The sequence below is a fragment of the Leucoraja erinacea genome, chromosome 10, assembly GCF_028641065.1.
Source record: "Leucoraja erinacea ecotype New England chromosome 10, Leri_hhj_1, whole genome shotgun sequence".
NCBI lineage: Eukaryota > Metazoa > Chordata > Chondrichthyes > Rajiformes > Rajidae > Leucoraja > Leucoraja erinaceus.
The window spans coordinates 43,887,715-43,904,409 of NC_073386.1; the positions used below are offsets into that span (position 1 = coordinate 43,887,715).

At 41.0% G+C, this 16,695-nt stretch overlaps 1 protein-coding gene across 2 annotated transcripts in view; it reads right to left on the bottom strand.

Moving 5' to 3' along the window:
• Nucleotides 1–16,695, bottom strand: part of cachd1 (cache domain containing 1) — a 153,081-nt gene that overhangs the window by 17,641 nt on the left and 118,745 nt on the right. For both annotated transcript variants that reach the window (XM_055642075.1, XM_055642076.1), the window contains exons 8-18: nt 16,321–16,470; nt 13,998–14,231; nt 11,876–12,025; nt 10,699–10,822; nt 9,433–9,550; nt 7,956–8,124; nt 7,027–7,169; nt 5,211–5,392; nt 3,314–3,424; nt 1,591–1,713; nt 786–885 (exon numbers count right to left, since the gene is read on the bottom strand). In XM_055642075.1, the coding sequence (XP_055498050.1) occupies nt 786–885; nt 1,591–1,713; nt 3,314–3,424; nt 5,211–5,392; nt 7,027–7,169; nt 7,956–8,124; nt 9,433–9,550; nt 10,699–10,822; nt 11,876–12,025; nt 13,998–14,231; nt 16,321–16,470 (1,604 nt within the window). The remainder of the gene's footprint in view (nt 1–785; nt 886–1,590; nt 1,714–3,313; nt 3,425–5,210; nt 5,393–7,026; nt 7,170–7,955; nt 8,125–9,432; nt 9,551–10,698; nt 10,823–11,875; nt 12,026–13,997; nt 14,232–16,320; nt 16,471–16,695) is intronic.

Consider the following 16,695-nt stretch of genomic DNA (forward strand, 5'->3'; position numbering starts at 1 on the left):
GAAAAAGTACAATTTGATTTAATAGATATTTTACAAAAGAATTCATATAAGTGCTATCAAATCCTATTGCTTTTTCTCAGGGTAACCAATTTGTTCGGAAAGATATAGGTTATTAGTATATAAGTTATAATTTTATTTGATCCACACTCCATACCAGTTGGTGGCGGTAATGCACTAAAAAGTTGTTTGCCAACCGCCAAAAAAAAAACTACATAGAAGATAGAAGACCAATAACAGAGACAGCTATGGGGAAACTGTTTTAGCCATCTGCATTCATTCCAGTGCAGATCAGTGAATACATTTACTTAACATGTACCACCTTTTAAGAAAGAAAAGCAAGCACAACAATCTATGAAAAAAACACTAACATACTCAGCTGTTAGTCTTACTACTTCATCAACAAATGATTAAAGTGTTTACATAGGTATGGTGTACAAGTCTGTGCATTGTGATCGTATGCTCCAATGCTATATTTTTTACTCGGAGATGCAACAGATTTACCTGGATTTCCAATCTGGCTAGCAGCTAAAGCAATGAATCACAAAATTGGGGTTTCAATGTCCCTGAGAATATCAATTGGACAGCTCGGATAGCATAATTTAGATGCTCTCAATTATAACCATCTGATAAATAATTTCACCACATTTTTCTCAAAATCCCCAAACTTCAACCACCGACTACATTGATCAACTAGTTCAAACTGGCAGCTAACAGTGAAATTCTGCTGTGTTAAAAAAAAATAAAACTCAGCAAAGCTCAGTGCTCAAGTGACATTTTTTCAGTACCTTGTGGGTGATATGTTGCTGTTCCACAGGTGCGTGGCCTTTGGGGTCAATTAGAGTTGGATGTGCCAAGAGATAACCTTTATCCTCCATGATAAAGCACCTATTGACAGGAAGTAAATATGTTCAAAGAAACCTTTAACAAAACAGCGAATGGTCTTATGTAACAAGCTAAAAAAAAACTATTTTCAAGTTATAATCAGAAAACAATAGCAGTATTTCACTTTTTCACACAGAGTTGTGAGTCTGTTGAATTCTCTGCCTCAGAGGGTGGTGGAGGCCAGTTCTCTGGATACTTTCAAGAGAGAGCTAGATTTAGCTCTTAAAGATAGCGGAGTCAGGGGATATGGGGAGAAGGCAGGAACGGGGTACCGATTGGGGACGATCAACCGTGAATGACTTGAACTGAATGGCCTACTCCTGCACCTATTGTCTATTGTCAGTAAAACAGATAACTTGAAATGTACAGGTTATATTTTAATAACATTTGCAGAGTAAACATGCCAATCTGAAGAGATGAAGTTCTTCCATATATAATAGAATCTGCGCATCCTTCTGCATCAACTATATAGATGTTCAAATTTATTAAAATGCCAAACGATAGCCAAATGAAAAGGTCTGTTTGTGATTTTTCTACTGTTAAATTTTTAAAAAGTTGTACATGAAATGTATATTATTATGCCACAGCTTATATGACTGTACATTGCTTCTAATAAAAATATTAAAAAAAATAAAAATAAAAATGTGTTATTCTTCTTTAATAGATTCTTGTGCTTTACCGAGTTGACCTTCCCTGGGTAGGAATTACCTGATTTTGTTGCCTCCATCTTGATTACAGATGGGTAATAAATCCAAAAGAACCTTGTAAAAGTATCGCAGGGTAAAGTCCACACCCATCACCGCCACAGCATGGCCCGGTGCCGACAGGGACCTGGGGAGTGAGTTCAAAAGACGATACTTTGATATATTTCTTTCACATGTTTACCTCTTGAATATTTTTTCTGCATTTTGCTTTTCATCACAATTTTCTGATAAATCAAACGAAAAATAACCTCTATTCAGAAATAAACAGACAATGAGGCAAGCAGATTGTATGCTTACAGTAATACGATCAACTAATCTATATTTCACCTTTCTACATTTTTCATAAAAAATTAACAAGCTGGTGCACGATGAAAGTGTTGACATTTCCATATAACCATTTAACAATTACAGCACGGAAACAGGCCATCTTAGCCCTTCTAGTCCGTGCCGAACACTTATTCTCCTCTAGTCCCATCTACCTGCACTCAGACCATAACCCTCTATTCCTTTCCCGTCCATATAACTATCCAGTTTATTTTTAAATGATAAAATCGAACCCTCCTCCACCACTTCCACTGGAAGCTCATTCCACACAGCTACCACTCTCTGAGTAAAGAAGTTCATTGAAAATTTCCATGAAAAGATTTGTTCCAAAAATGGCTCAGAATTGTCTGACAGCGGTGGCTCATTAATACCTACTACTCACCCATCTGCCAAGTCCATTATTACCTTCAGCAAATCACTCAGTGAGAAATTCCTGGAAGTAATTGTTTCATTCTTGATCATCGAGCAACCCTCCCACAAATATATATCCTAAGACATGGTACAATATAAAACTAGCTACATCCATGGAAACTTTCATTGTTATGCGAGACAATAACCAGCTTCACGCAGCTTCTCATCTCCATTAAAATCAAATGAGCTGCAGTTTTTGCAGTGTTAAGTGTTGGGAAACACCAGTGCTCCACCGATGGATCCTATGAAGGGGCTGGTGACTGAGCATAATTGGATGACTTCAAAGCACAGTAAGCCTGGTGCTTCCGGTCATTGTCGAGCCCTAAACTCAAGAAGGAAGTGTTAATATATAGTTTCTGAATAAGGTTCATTTCTCTTGTCAATACTGCCACATCTTTTCTGGTACAAAATCAGCAACTTGCACAGTCTTAAGCAACATCATTTGCAGATGTACAATACGAAACTGAATGTAATTAACATCTCAATAGATAGAACCTCAATAGATAGCACAGGAACAGGCCCTTTCGGTGCACAATATCCGTGCCAAACACAACGTCAGGTTAAACTCATCTCTTCTGCCTGCACGTGATCCATCTCTCTCCATTCGCTACATCTCGATGTGCCTATGTAAAAGGCTCTTAAATCCACAATCATATCTTCCTCTACCACCATCCCCAGCAGCATGATCCAGGCACCGCCACCCTGCCTAAAAAAAAAACCCCGTTCCACACATCATCTTTAAATTTTACCCTTCTCACCTCAAATGTTGCCCCTCTCACGTTAAATCTATGCCCTGTAGTCTTTAACATTTCCATACTGGGGAACAAGGTTCTGACCACCTTTCTCTCATAACTTTATATACTTCTGTCAGGTCTCTTTTCAGCCTCCATCACTCCAGAGAAAACAATCTAATTTGTCCAACCACTCCTTATAGGTAATGCCCTTTAATCCAAGCAACCTACTAGTAAAACTCTTCAAAGTCTATACATTACCTGGAAGAATGAATCGTGTGGCTGAGTGTAACAACGTAACCAGCACCTCCAACATCCAGATATGGGCCAGTGAAGGTAATCAGAGCTGGGTTTGCCAATGCATGGAGGTACCTTGCAATAAGCGGACAATGTCACAGAATTAGAAAAAAATGTTTCAAGGCATGAATTGGAAAGACACTATTGAATAAAATGCAAAATATTATTTTTCCCAGCAGTTACGTTGTGCCATACCAAGCTGCTTCCAGGGTTTTAACTAATATTTTTCCCTGAAAAGTGAACAGGAGCCACCTGTTAATGGGTAATTCCGGAAGTGGCGGCGCTGTTAACAGCTGCGGCTCGCCTGCAGTCCGTCTGTCTTTACTTTTTTCTGTTGTTTTTTTTTGTCTTGTTTTGGTTAAGTTTTAGTTTGTTGGGTTGTGTTAGAGGGGGTGGAACATGTTCTCTGTCTCTTCCTTCGGGGGAATGCGACTTTTTCATGTCGTATCCCCCTTCTCTGCCTCCGTCTGCGCTGAGGCCTAATGGCGGAGCTGGCGGCCTCCAGCCTGCGACCGACCCCGAGGCTCCGGAGGCAGAGCCAGCCAGGGCTTACCAACGAGAGGCTGGCCGTCTTCGGGGCTGAGCAGCGGTGGCCCGACTTGCTGGTGCGGCGTTCTGGCTTTCGGCGGCGGCCTGGGGCTGATGCAGCGGGGCCCGGAGCTGGGGCAGCGGCCTGGAGCTGGGGCAGCGGCCCAGAGCGGAGACTGCAGGATCTGGAGCTGGGGCAGCGGCCCGGAGCGGAGACGGCGGGACCTGGAGCAGCGACTGCGGGACCAGAAGCTGGCGCGGCGGCCTGGAGCTGGGGCAGCGACCTGGAGCTGGGGCATCGGCCTGGAGCTGGGGCAGCGGCCCGGTGCGGAGACTGCAGGATCTGGAGCTGGGGCGGCGACCTGGAGCTGGGGCATCGACCTGGAGCTGGGGCGGCGGCCCGGAGCTGATACTGTGGCGGGCCGTCTCGGAGCGGGGATGGCGTTCCGGCTATCGGCAGCGGCGACATCACCACGGAGGTCCGCTGGACTGGAGAGCGGCATCTCCGGCCTGGATCGACCGCCTCAGCGCAGAGGGAGAACAAGGAGGGAAGAGATGGAAACTAAGACTTTGCCTCCATCACAGTGAGGATGTGCTTGGTGAACTCACTGTGGTGGATGTTTAATTGGTGTTTATTGTATGTTTTGTTATTATTGATTCTGTGTATGACTGCAGGCAACATAGTTTCGTTCAGACCGTAAGGTCTGAATGACAATAAAGGATCTATCTATCTAATATTTCTTATGTTGGAAAGAACTGCAGATGCTGGTTTAAACCGTAGACACAAAATGCTGGAGTAACTCAGCAGGACAGGCAACATCTCTGGAAAGAAGGAATGGGTGACGTTTCGGGTCGAGACCCTTCTTCAGACTGAGAGTCAAGGGAAAAGCTTGGCAGATGGGTGGACAAAGGCTAGAAATGAAAAGGAGGGGCTGGTGGGGAGCAGTGTCAAAGCTATGGCTTAAAAGCAATTTGTTGAGTACAACAGTAACTCCGATTGTGAAGGGGAGCCTGCTACACTTGGGTTACACGAGTTGTCCTCATCGCAAAAAAAAATTCAGCATCTTTTATGCTGCATGTTCAAGTAGAAAAACAAGCAACCACAGGAATCACTGAATTTAAAACAATACAAATAAACCAACAAATAATGTTAGATTCATGATCAGCAAAATAAATTGCTAACACCATTAACACAAATAACTAGATTAATCACTTCAGTGTTCAGGCAGACTCTGCTCACTGTGGTGAGAAGCAAACATTTTTTTCTTTAAAAAAAAAGCTTCACTTCAGAAACTATTGGTAAAACTCTTCCTGTGGATCGTGTAGAACTCACCACTGTCTCCTGGTGGGATCAAATGCTTTATCCATGAGAGAGCCGGGGTAAATCCGAAGCACCCCATTGGGTGTTGCTATGTAACGACGGACAATGTAACTGTTCAGGATGCCGATTTCCATTTGTGACATCCATTCATCTGTTACGTGACTGGTAGCCATGACTTCGTTTCTGACAGAGGACTACACACAGGCAGAAGGGAAAGAGAAACAGGGCTTCTTAAAGACATGCCTGAGACTTTGCAAAGCTGTGGATCAATCCTATTAATACGCTTTTTTAAATCAGACTATATAAAATTGTACGGACAGCTTCCCTCACATATGAAAAAAAGATTTTGTGCAGATTTGAGAGTTTCAATTTATCCAGACAAGGGAAAGATAATAAGCTTAATTTCACACGTGGACACCTGAAGGGATTCCCTTTAAGAATTTAATCTAAAAATTGAGAAACCTAATGAAGGGTCATGGGTCACAAGGATCGAAAAGAGCTTGGGATATGAAAGAGAAATCCAGGACTGTAATTAGGTGATGTCAAGCTTGGGATTTAAAACAGAGAATGCATGGAAAAGAAATGACAGAGGAAGTTACAAAGAGCAATTGTGAGGTCCTCGGAAGACAAAGTAATTAAAAGACAATTCAAGAAATCTCAATTGAATATAGTCAAGATGCAGGAAGGATCGAGCAAGTACAGGAGAAACAAAAAGCTAAGAATTACTAAATGCCAACATACACACTAAATCTTATGAAATGTGTAAGACAATTTTTGACAACCAGGTTTTAAGCTGCTCTGCTAACTCCCTGGTGTGATTCGGCTTCCATTTGATGAAAGCTGAGGGATCAGTGAGTGGAAATATCATCCTGCAGCCACTTTGCCCAGCAGTTCGGTTACATGTTGGGTCTCTTTTTATTTCTAAAGAGAGCACTTTCAACCACAAGGCATTGGAAAAGAGTCATGGCTGAATTAAAGGCATAATAAAAGCACTATAATCGCAACATATTAAACCATACTCATGAATTGGACTTTTTTCTCCACACTGTAGATATTGATCCAATATATGAAGGGTTAATGATTACTCCACACTAGTTTGTGGAAAGAATGAGGCATATTCCAAAAATGGCCATTAAACCTGCAGCTAAAGTGATAAACCTCAAATAAATGCATTTATTAAAGGAGTATCATACACCAATTTGCAGTCAATTTGATTAGAAATCACTCCTCAGGATATGTCTAATGTCCTGATTATCCATTCTCTAAACTGGAACTATAATTATTGAAAAATCTGTCACATGCTTGAGAGACCGTGTTGTTAGTAAAATCACACTGTGACCGATCTGGTCACTGAATTATCTTCCGTCCAATATTAATAAAACAAGACTATCAGCCACCCACATTTTGGAATAAAGGATCTAATTTTACATTTCTGCTCAATAAACTAAACATAATACTGTCCATGGAACATTATCTCTTCATCTTTGGCATTTGAAAGAATTGCTGCAGCACTTGCCTCTGAACTTCAGATCAGGGTCTGGGCAGCTGTGAAATGTCAGTACTGTTCAGTGAGAGGATGTTATGAGCAGGCGGTTATTTCTGTAGCTATACATCAAAGCATAATACGTTAGCAACTCAGATCATGGCATCCTCTTCCCATGGTGCCCTCAGAGAGTCAACCAACCTATTTACAATCCTGACATCCTGTTTGATTGTGAATTGGGTTTTAAAATCCAAGACAATGTTTGCTCGTCAATAAGTAACAAGATAATTTAAGCACATTTATTAAATTGACAGAATACATATTTGTAAACGCAAAAAAAGTTACCTTGAGTCCTGGATTGGCGATGAGACGCGTGTTGTCGCTCAGATAGGCTGTGTAGTGCTCCACCATACGTTTTGTCTCTGCTTGACTCAGGTGCTCAAATGGAGATGAAAAGCTGCCTGCAGATAGCATGACTGTGGGACTTTCTGCAATCGAGATAATCAAGGCACAATAATCAACATAAAAGCCAAGTTAATACATTATTGTAAGATTGGGACTAATGCTACAGAACGTTTTTCCTCCCATTATTGATTATGAAAAAGAAAATGTGTGTTATGATTGTGTTTATAATTTGTTTGGTTGTTTTGTTGTTTGTCTTTTGCACAAAAGTCCGCGAGCATTGCCACTTTCATTTCACTGCACATCTTGTATGTGTATGTGACAAATAAACTTGACTTGGCTTGACTTGATTGCTGAATCTTACATCTTTATTTCTTAATGGTGGAGAAAATGCCACAAATTAGCAGCAATGTTCCACAAAATCTCCTTGCTCAGAAAAACATCTTGATTTCTTAATGGTTGACAAAATGCCACAAATTAGCAGCACCGTGTTTCATAAAACCTCCTTGCTCAGAAGAGCTTGACAAGGGCTGGACAGTTTAATCCAGTGTTCCTGATCTAGCTCATAGTAGAAGTGAGAATACATAGGAAAGATGATTTCAGAAAGGTATTTATTTCTCTGCACAAATAGAAAGAAAACTGACTAAGGGAGCTCAAGTCATCATCAACCTTCTTCCATGACTAACTTGTAATCACTTCAGAATAAAATTGGTGGAGATCTGTGGTATGCCATCCAGTTGCCTTCTGGGTTTCATTTGGTGCAGTTGTGGGTGAGAAATTGTGGAAGGGAAATACAAAGGGGGAAAAGAGCAATGTGCAATATCTGAAGCCACAATTGCTTTACACACTTTGAGAAGTTAGTTGTTTCTTACCTAGTGTTGCCAACTGCTTGAAATGCAAACAGGAGGTGGGCTGACCCAGCAGATCCAACCTGTGGTATAGAAGCTTACTACTTGGGGCAGTGTTCAAATTTTTCAGGTGTCTTACTGGCACCTCAGGTTGAACCATCACGATACAGAGAATAAACGATGTGTCCTGCACCTACATAGACAAAGAAGTGTCAGAACTTTTTCATCAATTTTCATTTCATTTATCAGTTCAGTGATTCCAGTGACACACAGCAAACGCAAGGAAGTGCTTTCATTAATTAGCGAGTTTACTGTCTATGTAATGAATCTATGACGGAATGCATTACCTTTTACTACAAAATCTGACAAAGGGCAAAACCTATTAGGGCATATCACTATGCACGTGAAAAGGAGTTGATATGTAAGAGTGAGTTTAATCACCATGGAGTAATATTCTGAAGAGAGACACAAAATGCTGGAGTACCTCAGCGGGTCAGGCAGCATCTCTGAAGAAAATAATGTGACGTTTTGGGTCAGAACCATTCATCAGACTCTGAGCAAAAGGAATAGGTGATGTTTTGGATCTGAAAAGGGGTCCAAAACCTATATATTTTCTCCAGAGATGCTGCCTGACCTGCTGAGTTACTCCAGCATTTTGTGTAGGTGCAGAAATTGGATCACACATGCAGTTAAGCCATAAGGAAAGATGGTGTCTCTGAAATTTGTTCTTCTATTGCCTTTGGGATCCTCATGCCATTTATTGAAGTGGGGCAACCATTTCATCAACAGGTCAAGTATATCTGGAAGCATCACAACACCTTACAATGCTATCACTCAGGCCCCTGAAGACAACAGTACATTGGAGGGCCTGTTACTTTTGTTTTAGAGATTTAGCGCAGAAACAGGCCCTTCGGCCCACCGAGACCGCACCCAACAGCAATCCCCGCATATTAACACTACCCTACAAACATTGGGGACAATTCACACTTATATCAAGCCAATTAGCCTACATACTTGTACGTTTTTGGAGTGTGGGAAGATCTCGGCGAAAACCTACGCGGTCACGGGAAGAACATACAAACTCCGTACAGACAGCACCCGTAGTTGGGATCGAACCTGGGTCTCTGGCGCTGTAAGTGCTGCAAGGCAGCAATCCTACTGCTGCGCCATAATGGCCCCCTGAACCTCTACACGGAAATGCTCGACATAAGGAACCCTGCTTCCCTATTTGAAAATTTTAAATATCATTGTATCCCCAAAATGGAGCAATTGGTCTATTAATGGATCATTCATCAGCATTCACAATTTAAAAAGTTTTAAACAGATCAAATCTGATTTCAAACACTTAGTGGTATGCCATTAAAGAGATAAATAATTGAGTACTTGTGAAATGCATCCATGATTAAACACATTCTTCCGGTTTTTAACCACAAAGCTACATATCTCCGCAGATCAAAGAAAGAAAAAAAATCAAACACATACTCAGCAAAGCACAACCTACCAACTTCCAAGCATAGCTGACGTTATAGGCCTCCTTCCTGGTTTCTCGTAATCGATTTATGTGCCAAGATAAAGAGGAGTTTACAGGTACAGTAATAACCTGGCTGCCCAAGGGGAGACTGCACAAGAAATTTGAAATAAATCATTATTTGCCTGCAAATAGTTAACACCACCACAAATTTCAAACTTCAAAACACACTCAGAAAAATTTGCGGTTAAGAAAAATACTCAAACGAGGACAATTTACATGCATGAACAAAACTATTTCCGCTCACAATAATTAGACAACTTTCATTGATTCTAGTGACCTACAGCAAAATGGAGGAAGAGAAATCATTGAATTATCAAGTTTACTATTTAGTAATGAACTCTGTGACAGAACATAGTATCTTTTCAAGTAAAACTGATAACAGGGCAGGACTGAAGGGTTCAAAATTAGTAACTGGAATTAAACTTACAAAATTCTTAAGGGGTTGGACATGCTAGATGCAGGAAGATTGTTCCCGATGTTGGGGAAGTCCAGGACAAGGGGTCACAGCTTAAGGATACGGGGGAAATCCTTTAAAACCGAGATGAGAAGAACTTTTTTCACACAGAGAGTGGTGAATCTCTGGAACTCTCTGCCACAGAGGGTAGTTGAGGCCAGTTCATTGGCTATATTTAAGAGGGAGTTAGATCTGGCTAAGGGGATCAGGGGGTATGGCGAGAAGGCAGGTACGGGATACTGAGTTGGATGATCAGCCATGATCATATTGAATGGCGGTGCAGGCTCGCAGGGCCGAATGGCCTACTCCTACACCTAATTTCTATGTTTCTAAATCAGACAAAGGAAAACACTCCAAAGTCACTCCAATTTATTTAAGGTCTTTTTGTATTTTGAAGATAAAATTTCCTTGCCGAATAGTAACCTACAACTTCATCCAAGGAATTAAACCTTCGGACATGGACCTATCTATTTCTGCTACCTTTTATAATATTATCATTAGACCAGCATAGGATACGATGGAAGAAACCATCACTGACAAAGTACGTATTTTGTGAACCGGTACGATGCTCCTCTGCTAAAATTAAATAGATCATTTTAATTTATGTGCTGGGAGTATTTTTGTAAGCTTTGCAGATGGGGATGCAAAATGCTCATTGGAGAAGCTAATCTGCCCTATATGGGATCAACCAACTCAGTGCAGATCAGGCGATCAATTCAAGCAAACTCCTGGCATGATCTGTTCACACTGGACGGCTATTTATTCTCTTTAAAACTTTTTACCTGAGAATGTTCTGCCTGACGAGCTGAAATCTTGGAATGTTCTCATAGTGAATTATATCAGTGTGAAGAGGTGGCTCTGTGAGCAGATATGGCCGAGTCAAGGACGGGTGCATAAGTGTATAGCCTGTGAGGGAAAGGAAAAGTTAATTTAATCATTTCTTAAATCTTTAAGAATTGAATCATATTCCCAATGCTGTGGAATATTCAGATCAATTTCTAGTATTCACAATGAGAACCAATTAATTAACAAACAAATTAATGACAGGTGAAGCGATGACTCCGATTACAATATTATCAAATTACCACTGATTCTTTACTGCCGATTAATGGGCCTGTCCCACTTAGGTGACTATGCAGTCATTAAATGGTCGCTACATGTTCGCGGGTGGTTGCCGGGGAGTCGCCTTCATTGTCGTGAGGAATTCCCACATTCTGGGAATTAGTCGCAGCCTCATTATGGTCGACGAAAAATTAGCGGCGACTGGAATGAAGCCGCCATGGAGAGTAGCGAGAATTATCGAGCAGTAGATGGGTCGCCAGGAGGCCCTAATGGGTAGCCAGGAGGCCCTCGAAGGTTCTCGTAGGCTGTAGCCAGTGCTGACCAGTGAATTTCATTGGCTCATTGTGGAAAAAAAAAGGTAGGCAGTAGTTTTCAGAACCTATTCGCCAAACTTCTCAGCCGTGTATCTCTGGCTTCTTAACAGTTGTCTCCATTCCTTCCCCCCCTCTTTTAAAAGACTTACCGTACACTGTGCTAGCCGTCTTAATTACAGCGCCAATCTTCCTGTTCATCGCAGTGTGTGTCTGTATCACATTGGCTTTGCACCGTGTGAATTCCAGACAGCGCTCCCCCCCCCCCGCTTGCGTGTGTGTGTGTGTGTGTTGTGTGTGTGTTTCACTCGAACAGTCGCCGTTCCAGTTGCTGGTTTTTCAGGCGACTGCCGGGAACTTGACAGTCGCCGGGAGACACCTGAAAAATCGCCTAAGTGGGACAGGCCCATACGTCTGGAACAACCACTTCAAAATGACCTCTCATGCCCTCTTCTTGTTTGCGTAGGTCTGTTATCTGCTTGAACTTTTGCTCTGTGGAATTCAGTCAATTTGAAGTGTGATAGATGAAAACTCTGCTCCTGGGCAGTTAAGATAACATTGACCTGCAGTGTTACAATCATCTCACCTTTGTTATCTATTAGGAACGTATAGGAGGCAGAAGAATCACGATAGTAAGTTACATCCTCCAGAATGTAAGCCAAATTCACATCTACCCCTACAATTCCCAACAGCATGTTTCCAAAGTAGCAGGGTTTACTAACAGTCATGATCAATCCTGCAAAATTAAATTAAAAGAGAAAGTTATTTATCACAGAATGAAGAAAAAAGAATAGAATGGGATGCTTACTGTAGTGTTATTCTGGTTTATAAAACATTGCTATATCTTAGGAATGGGCTCTATGATTACCAGCATGCCCCTCCGTGACTTGCTTAAGTACTCACATGATACAAATTTGAGTGCCACGTCCATTTGCTCATGGTATACCTTACGGCTAATCTTAATAATGCCTTATTCAATTACTACGGCAAGCAACTATTACTGAACTAAGAGTGTACTTTTTTTTAATGTGACTCTTTGCTCAGCAGTAGCATTCGCCACAGTAACATGTTTGTCAACCACTCCAAAGATATCAGCATCTAAATGTAGCGGCAGCACTGATAGACTGCTACACTGTTGTTGGAGGTTCCATATTTCAGATCAGTTATCAACCCGAGGTCCAAATTCCCCTTAAAAGGTGGCCATAAAATATATCCAAGAGCGCTGTTCAAAATTGTTCTGTTCACCATTTTATCCCTGAAAATGGCCACATGGGTGAAGAAGGGATGCTTGCCTTCATTGGTGAAGACAGCGAGCATAGGAATTGGGGCATCATGTGACAGGATGTAGCGTGCTGATTTGGTTGCCATGTAATAGGGTGTGATTAAGCTGGAGAAAAGAGTAACAAGGATGATGTTAGAAATGGAGGGCTTTGGATACAAGGAAATAATGGATCGGCTAATATCCCTGGTGCAAAGGAGGCAGAGGAGTAACCTTTATAGAGGTTAATAAAATTGCGATGAAGTCTAAAACTATGAAGCTTAGGTTTAAGGTAGATGTGAGAGATATTTAAAGTGAAACAAAAAAGCAGATTTGTCCATACAGAGGATGGCGGGTATATGGAATGGGCTGCTAAAGAAAATGGTTGTGGCAAGTACATTTACAACAACATTTAAAAGACATTTGGACAGGTACATGGACGCATACGTTTAGAGGGAAATTGGAGCAGCTTAGGTAAGCGAGTTGAGTGGAAGGGTCTGTTTCTAAGCTGTATGACTCAATGACTAGCTAATATTATCTTTATCAGGAAAAACTATGATGTTCATTCCCAGGTAAAGTCCAAGCCTGCAGAGTTCAGGTCAAATGATCCCATGCGGTTCAAGAAATCTATTCACAACCTCCGTAAAGTCATCAAGAGCATGAAGAGGGAATCCTAACCCTAGCTTGAGTCTTGAGATACCTGCAGACACACGTCGATTGTGGCAAGGCTTGCAACATTACAGTCTGCAATCTAGGATTTTTTCTCTTCGCACTACCTGTTGCACGTGTGTAGTATGATTTAACTTGATACCAGGCTTTTCAATGCATCTCAGTACATGTGCCAATAGTAAATCCAGTTATTTACCACAGGATTGCTCAGGGACAATTTACCAGCCGGTTTACCATTGTAAGCTTGCCTATAGCACATCGAAATTTGGAACACCTTGAATATTGGATGGACAATAATTAAATGCTATTAACTATATGATAACGGATAAATAGTTTACCCGTTCCTTTTTAATGGGCCGAGATCTTGAGTGGTAACCTTGATTAATTTTAATTTCTCACACATCTGAACAATAACTCAGTATTAGTTCAGTTAAATATGGATGAGCCTCAAACTGGAAACTTTCCCTCGTCCTCGTTCAGTGCAGCACTGACTGGTTCACTGGACGGACTGCACTGAATGCTTAATGCAACTGGTGATTGCTAAGGATAGGGAAAGAGATGCATCATCTTTGAAAAGGCATTAACAGGCACCAAGAAAATACTGAGATGAGGATACAACGCAGAGCAAGAAAAATAGGTGAAGGGGAAAAGATTTATGAGGAATCTGAGGGGTACCTTTTCACACAAAGGGTGGTGGGTAAATGGAACAAGCTGTGGGCAAGTTGGGCCGAAGGGCCTGTTTCCACACTGTATCACTTTAAGACTAAAAAACTTGACTCACCATCACCCATCTCATCCGTGTAGGGCAGACTGAACACTGCTTCGTCTATCATTCGGTTTGGCACGTTTGTGTAAAACCTTCCTACAGTAGTCTCCAAGTTACTCAACTGATTCAATACCATCATTGTTCCTTTTACAACTGGGAGTGCTGAGCGATCAGGAACTCCGTATTTTGCTGAGTTCTGTTCTGCTAAATCTCGAAGAAAGGCAAGCTCCTTCAATCCAGTTATGCCCTCTAAAATAAAAGTGAAAATATTAAAACTAAAAATGCTGACGTTATCAATAAATCAATCAAGAATCTGCTCTATTGCGTACATATTGACATGAAAGCAAAATAGTAAAGGCAATAAGTGCTTCTGAAATCCTCTAACTTCAGACCACAACTCATTCTCAACGTCCATGTATTTTGCCGTTTCTCATAAATATCGTAGCTAATGAGATTCTCAATAATTGACCAACATCCTAAAGATGTCCTTCACCACCTCACCACAGGATGGTTGACATACATTGTTGCATCTATGGTAGTGGAATGATTCAGTGCTGAAGATTCTGTGATGCCATCAAAGCAACGTTGCCGTGTTGTGATCAAATTATTAATACTCTCAATTGCTCACGCTAAAAAATGGTTACCCATAAAATGACGTGACAACTAATACACTGGTGATTTTAATACTCCATATATCCACAACTCTGAATTATTTGAAAAATAATATTGGTCATTGGTTTCAATATACAAATCACTTTGATGCGTTCAGACAATATTTTTCAAACGAGTTCCCAACAGAAGGACATAACATCATACTGTTATGAAAGCTGTCCAATTTACTTTCAAATTGCTCTGTGCTGCAGACATTAGTTCACACTTTGGCATTTTCTTCAATACAATGATTCCCCAGATATTTCTCTTCCAGCCACGTCAATAATCACTATCATTCTTCATCCACTAACTACTCAATCCATTCTTCTGCGCGACTTTTATCTCGATGTCCATTTAAGTTATTTCAGATTGCACATGGTTCCACTCAGCTCTCAGTCCCCACAGTACTGTTACTCTCAAAGCACTGCCACGCCGTTCTTCAGGTAGATTAACATATTGAAGCTTTCCAAGACACTGGGAAGATCAATATGAGCAATATGGCAATTTTAGGAGTGTGGGGTAAAGAATCTCATGTCTCTACCTGCTTCAATTCCCCACTGCAGAATTTCTTCTATTGTCCATTAAAGACTTCAACTGTTGACAATGGAGTGCTAACACAAATTTCCTCGAGGTCCCATTAAAATTTCGAGATGGCTCATCAATCTGGGAGGTGATACTTCAACTGAATAAAACGACTTTCTAATTTCCTCAGGAGCCAAAGACCACATTTATTTTTCCAGCTCCTGGGTAGACTTCTGGTTAGTGATCGGGAGCACCTGATGACCTCAAAAGGCTTGTGCAGCCTCAACTTGGAGAATATCGACAATCTACTCCTTGGAAACTGAGAATTTCTTTGCACCTCTGCCACTGGAGCAGAGTCATCAGAATTTTTGATCCAGATACTTTGGGTGAGATTTGGATAATAATCGGCGACAAAGGAAAGAAGCAACCAAAGATTAGAGTGATATCTCACAATTCTCCATCCATGCATTCAATCATTCAAGATAAGACACTGATGGGTATCTGCAACGTAGGAATCAAAAGAAACGGGGATACAGGAAAATGGCATTGAGAGAGAAGATCATTCAATCTTTCATGATAAGACACTGATGGGTATCTGCAACGTAGGAATCAAAAGAAACGGGGATACAGGAAAATGGCATTGAGAGAGAAGATCAGCCATAATCACAATAAACGTTGCAGCCGAGGGCCAAACAGGAATCCTGTACTCCTATTTCTCTTGTTTTTAAGCATCTTTGCAATAACTCCATCAATGGCATATAACTAAAGTCAGCAGATGTTCTAGTCCAATAATTAGAAGCCCATCCAAAAGATGAAAATAAAGAATTAACTAACTCTTCGCTCCAAAATAAATTAGAAAGCAGTCTTATTCAATTGAAGTGCCACAGCCACAGTGATACCACAGCCTTGACCTTTACAGGGGACCTCAAAGACAGCATTGAATCCTGTAGCGACCCCAAGAAAACAAAAAGATCTTTGTTTTGATCTGCCATCTATGCCAATGCTGCTTTAGGTTTGGTCAGTTGAAGCACCGCCTCTTTACAAAATCATTATATTATAGCTGTGATGGAGAGAATAGATCATTCAAATATACTCGACTTTAGAAATTATTCCAAAGTATTCATGCTCAAAACAAAATGCCAGAACAAGTAAACCAATGTCTTACCATTCATCAGAGCATAAGTCAGGATCATCACGGAGTTATTGAGATGTCTGTTTTGCTCACTGATAACACTCAGTGTTGCCTTCTTTTCTTCTTCGGAGGAATCTTTTGAGGTGATGCCAGACGATAAGTAGATTATCACCATGTCAGTGGCTAGGGTTTTAAAAAGGAAACTTTTAGTTCACTTCACAATGACTCTATTCTGCCTTCCAGTTTGACCCTACTGTATGTAGTCCAGTATTCTTCCATCAGTGCTATCATACAGCAAAAGCCTGTGTTACATGCTGTTGAAACACACAATTTGAAACAACACACTTGAACTCTAATCTATAAAATGCTATTTGATCTCCGACAAGGCTTTATAGTTAAATGTGCCCC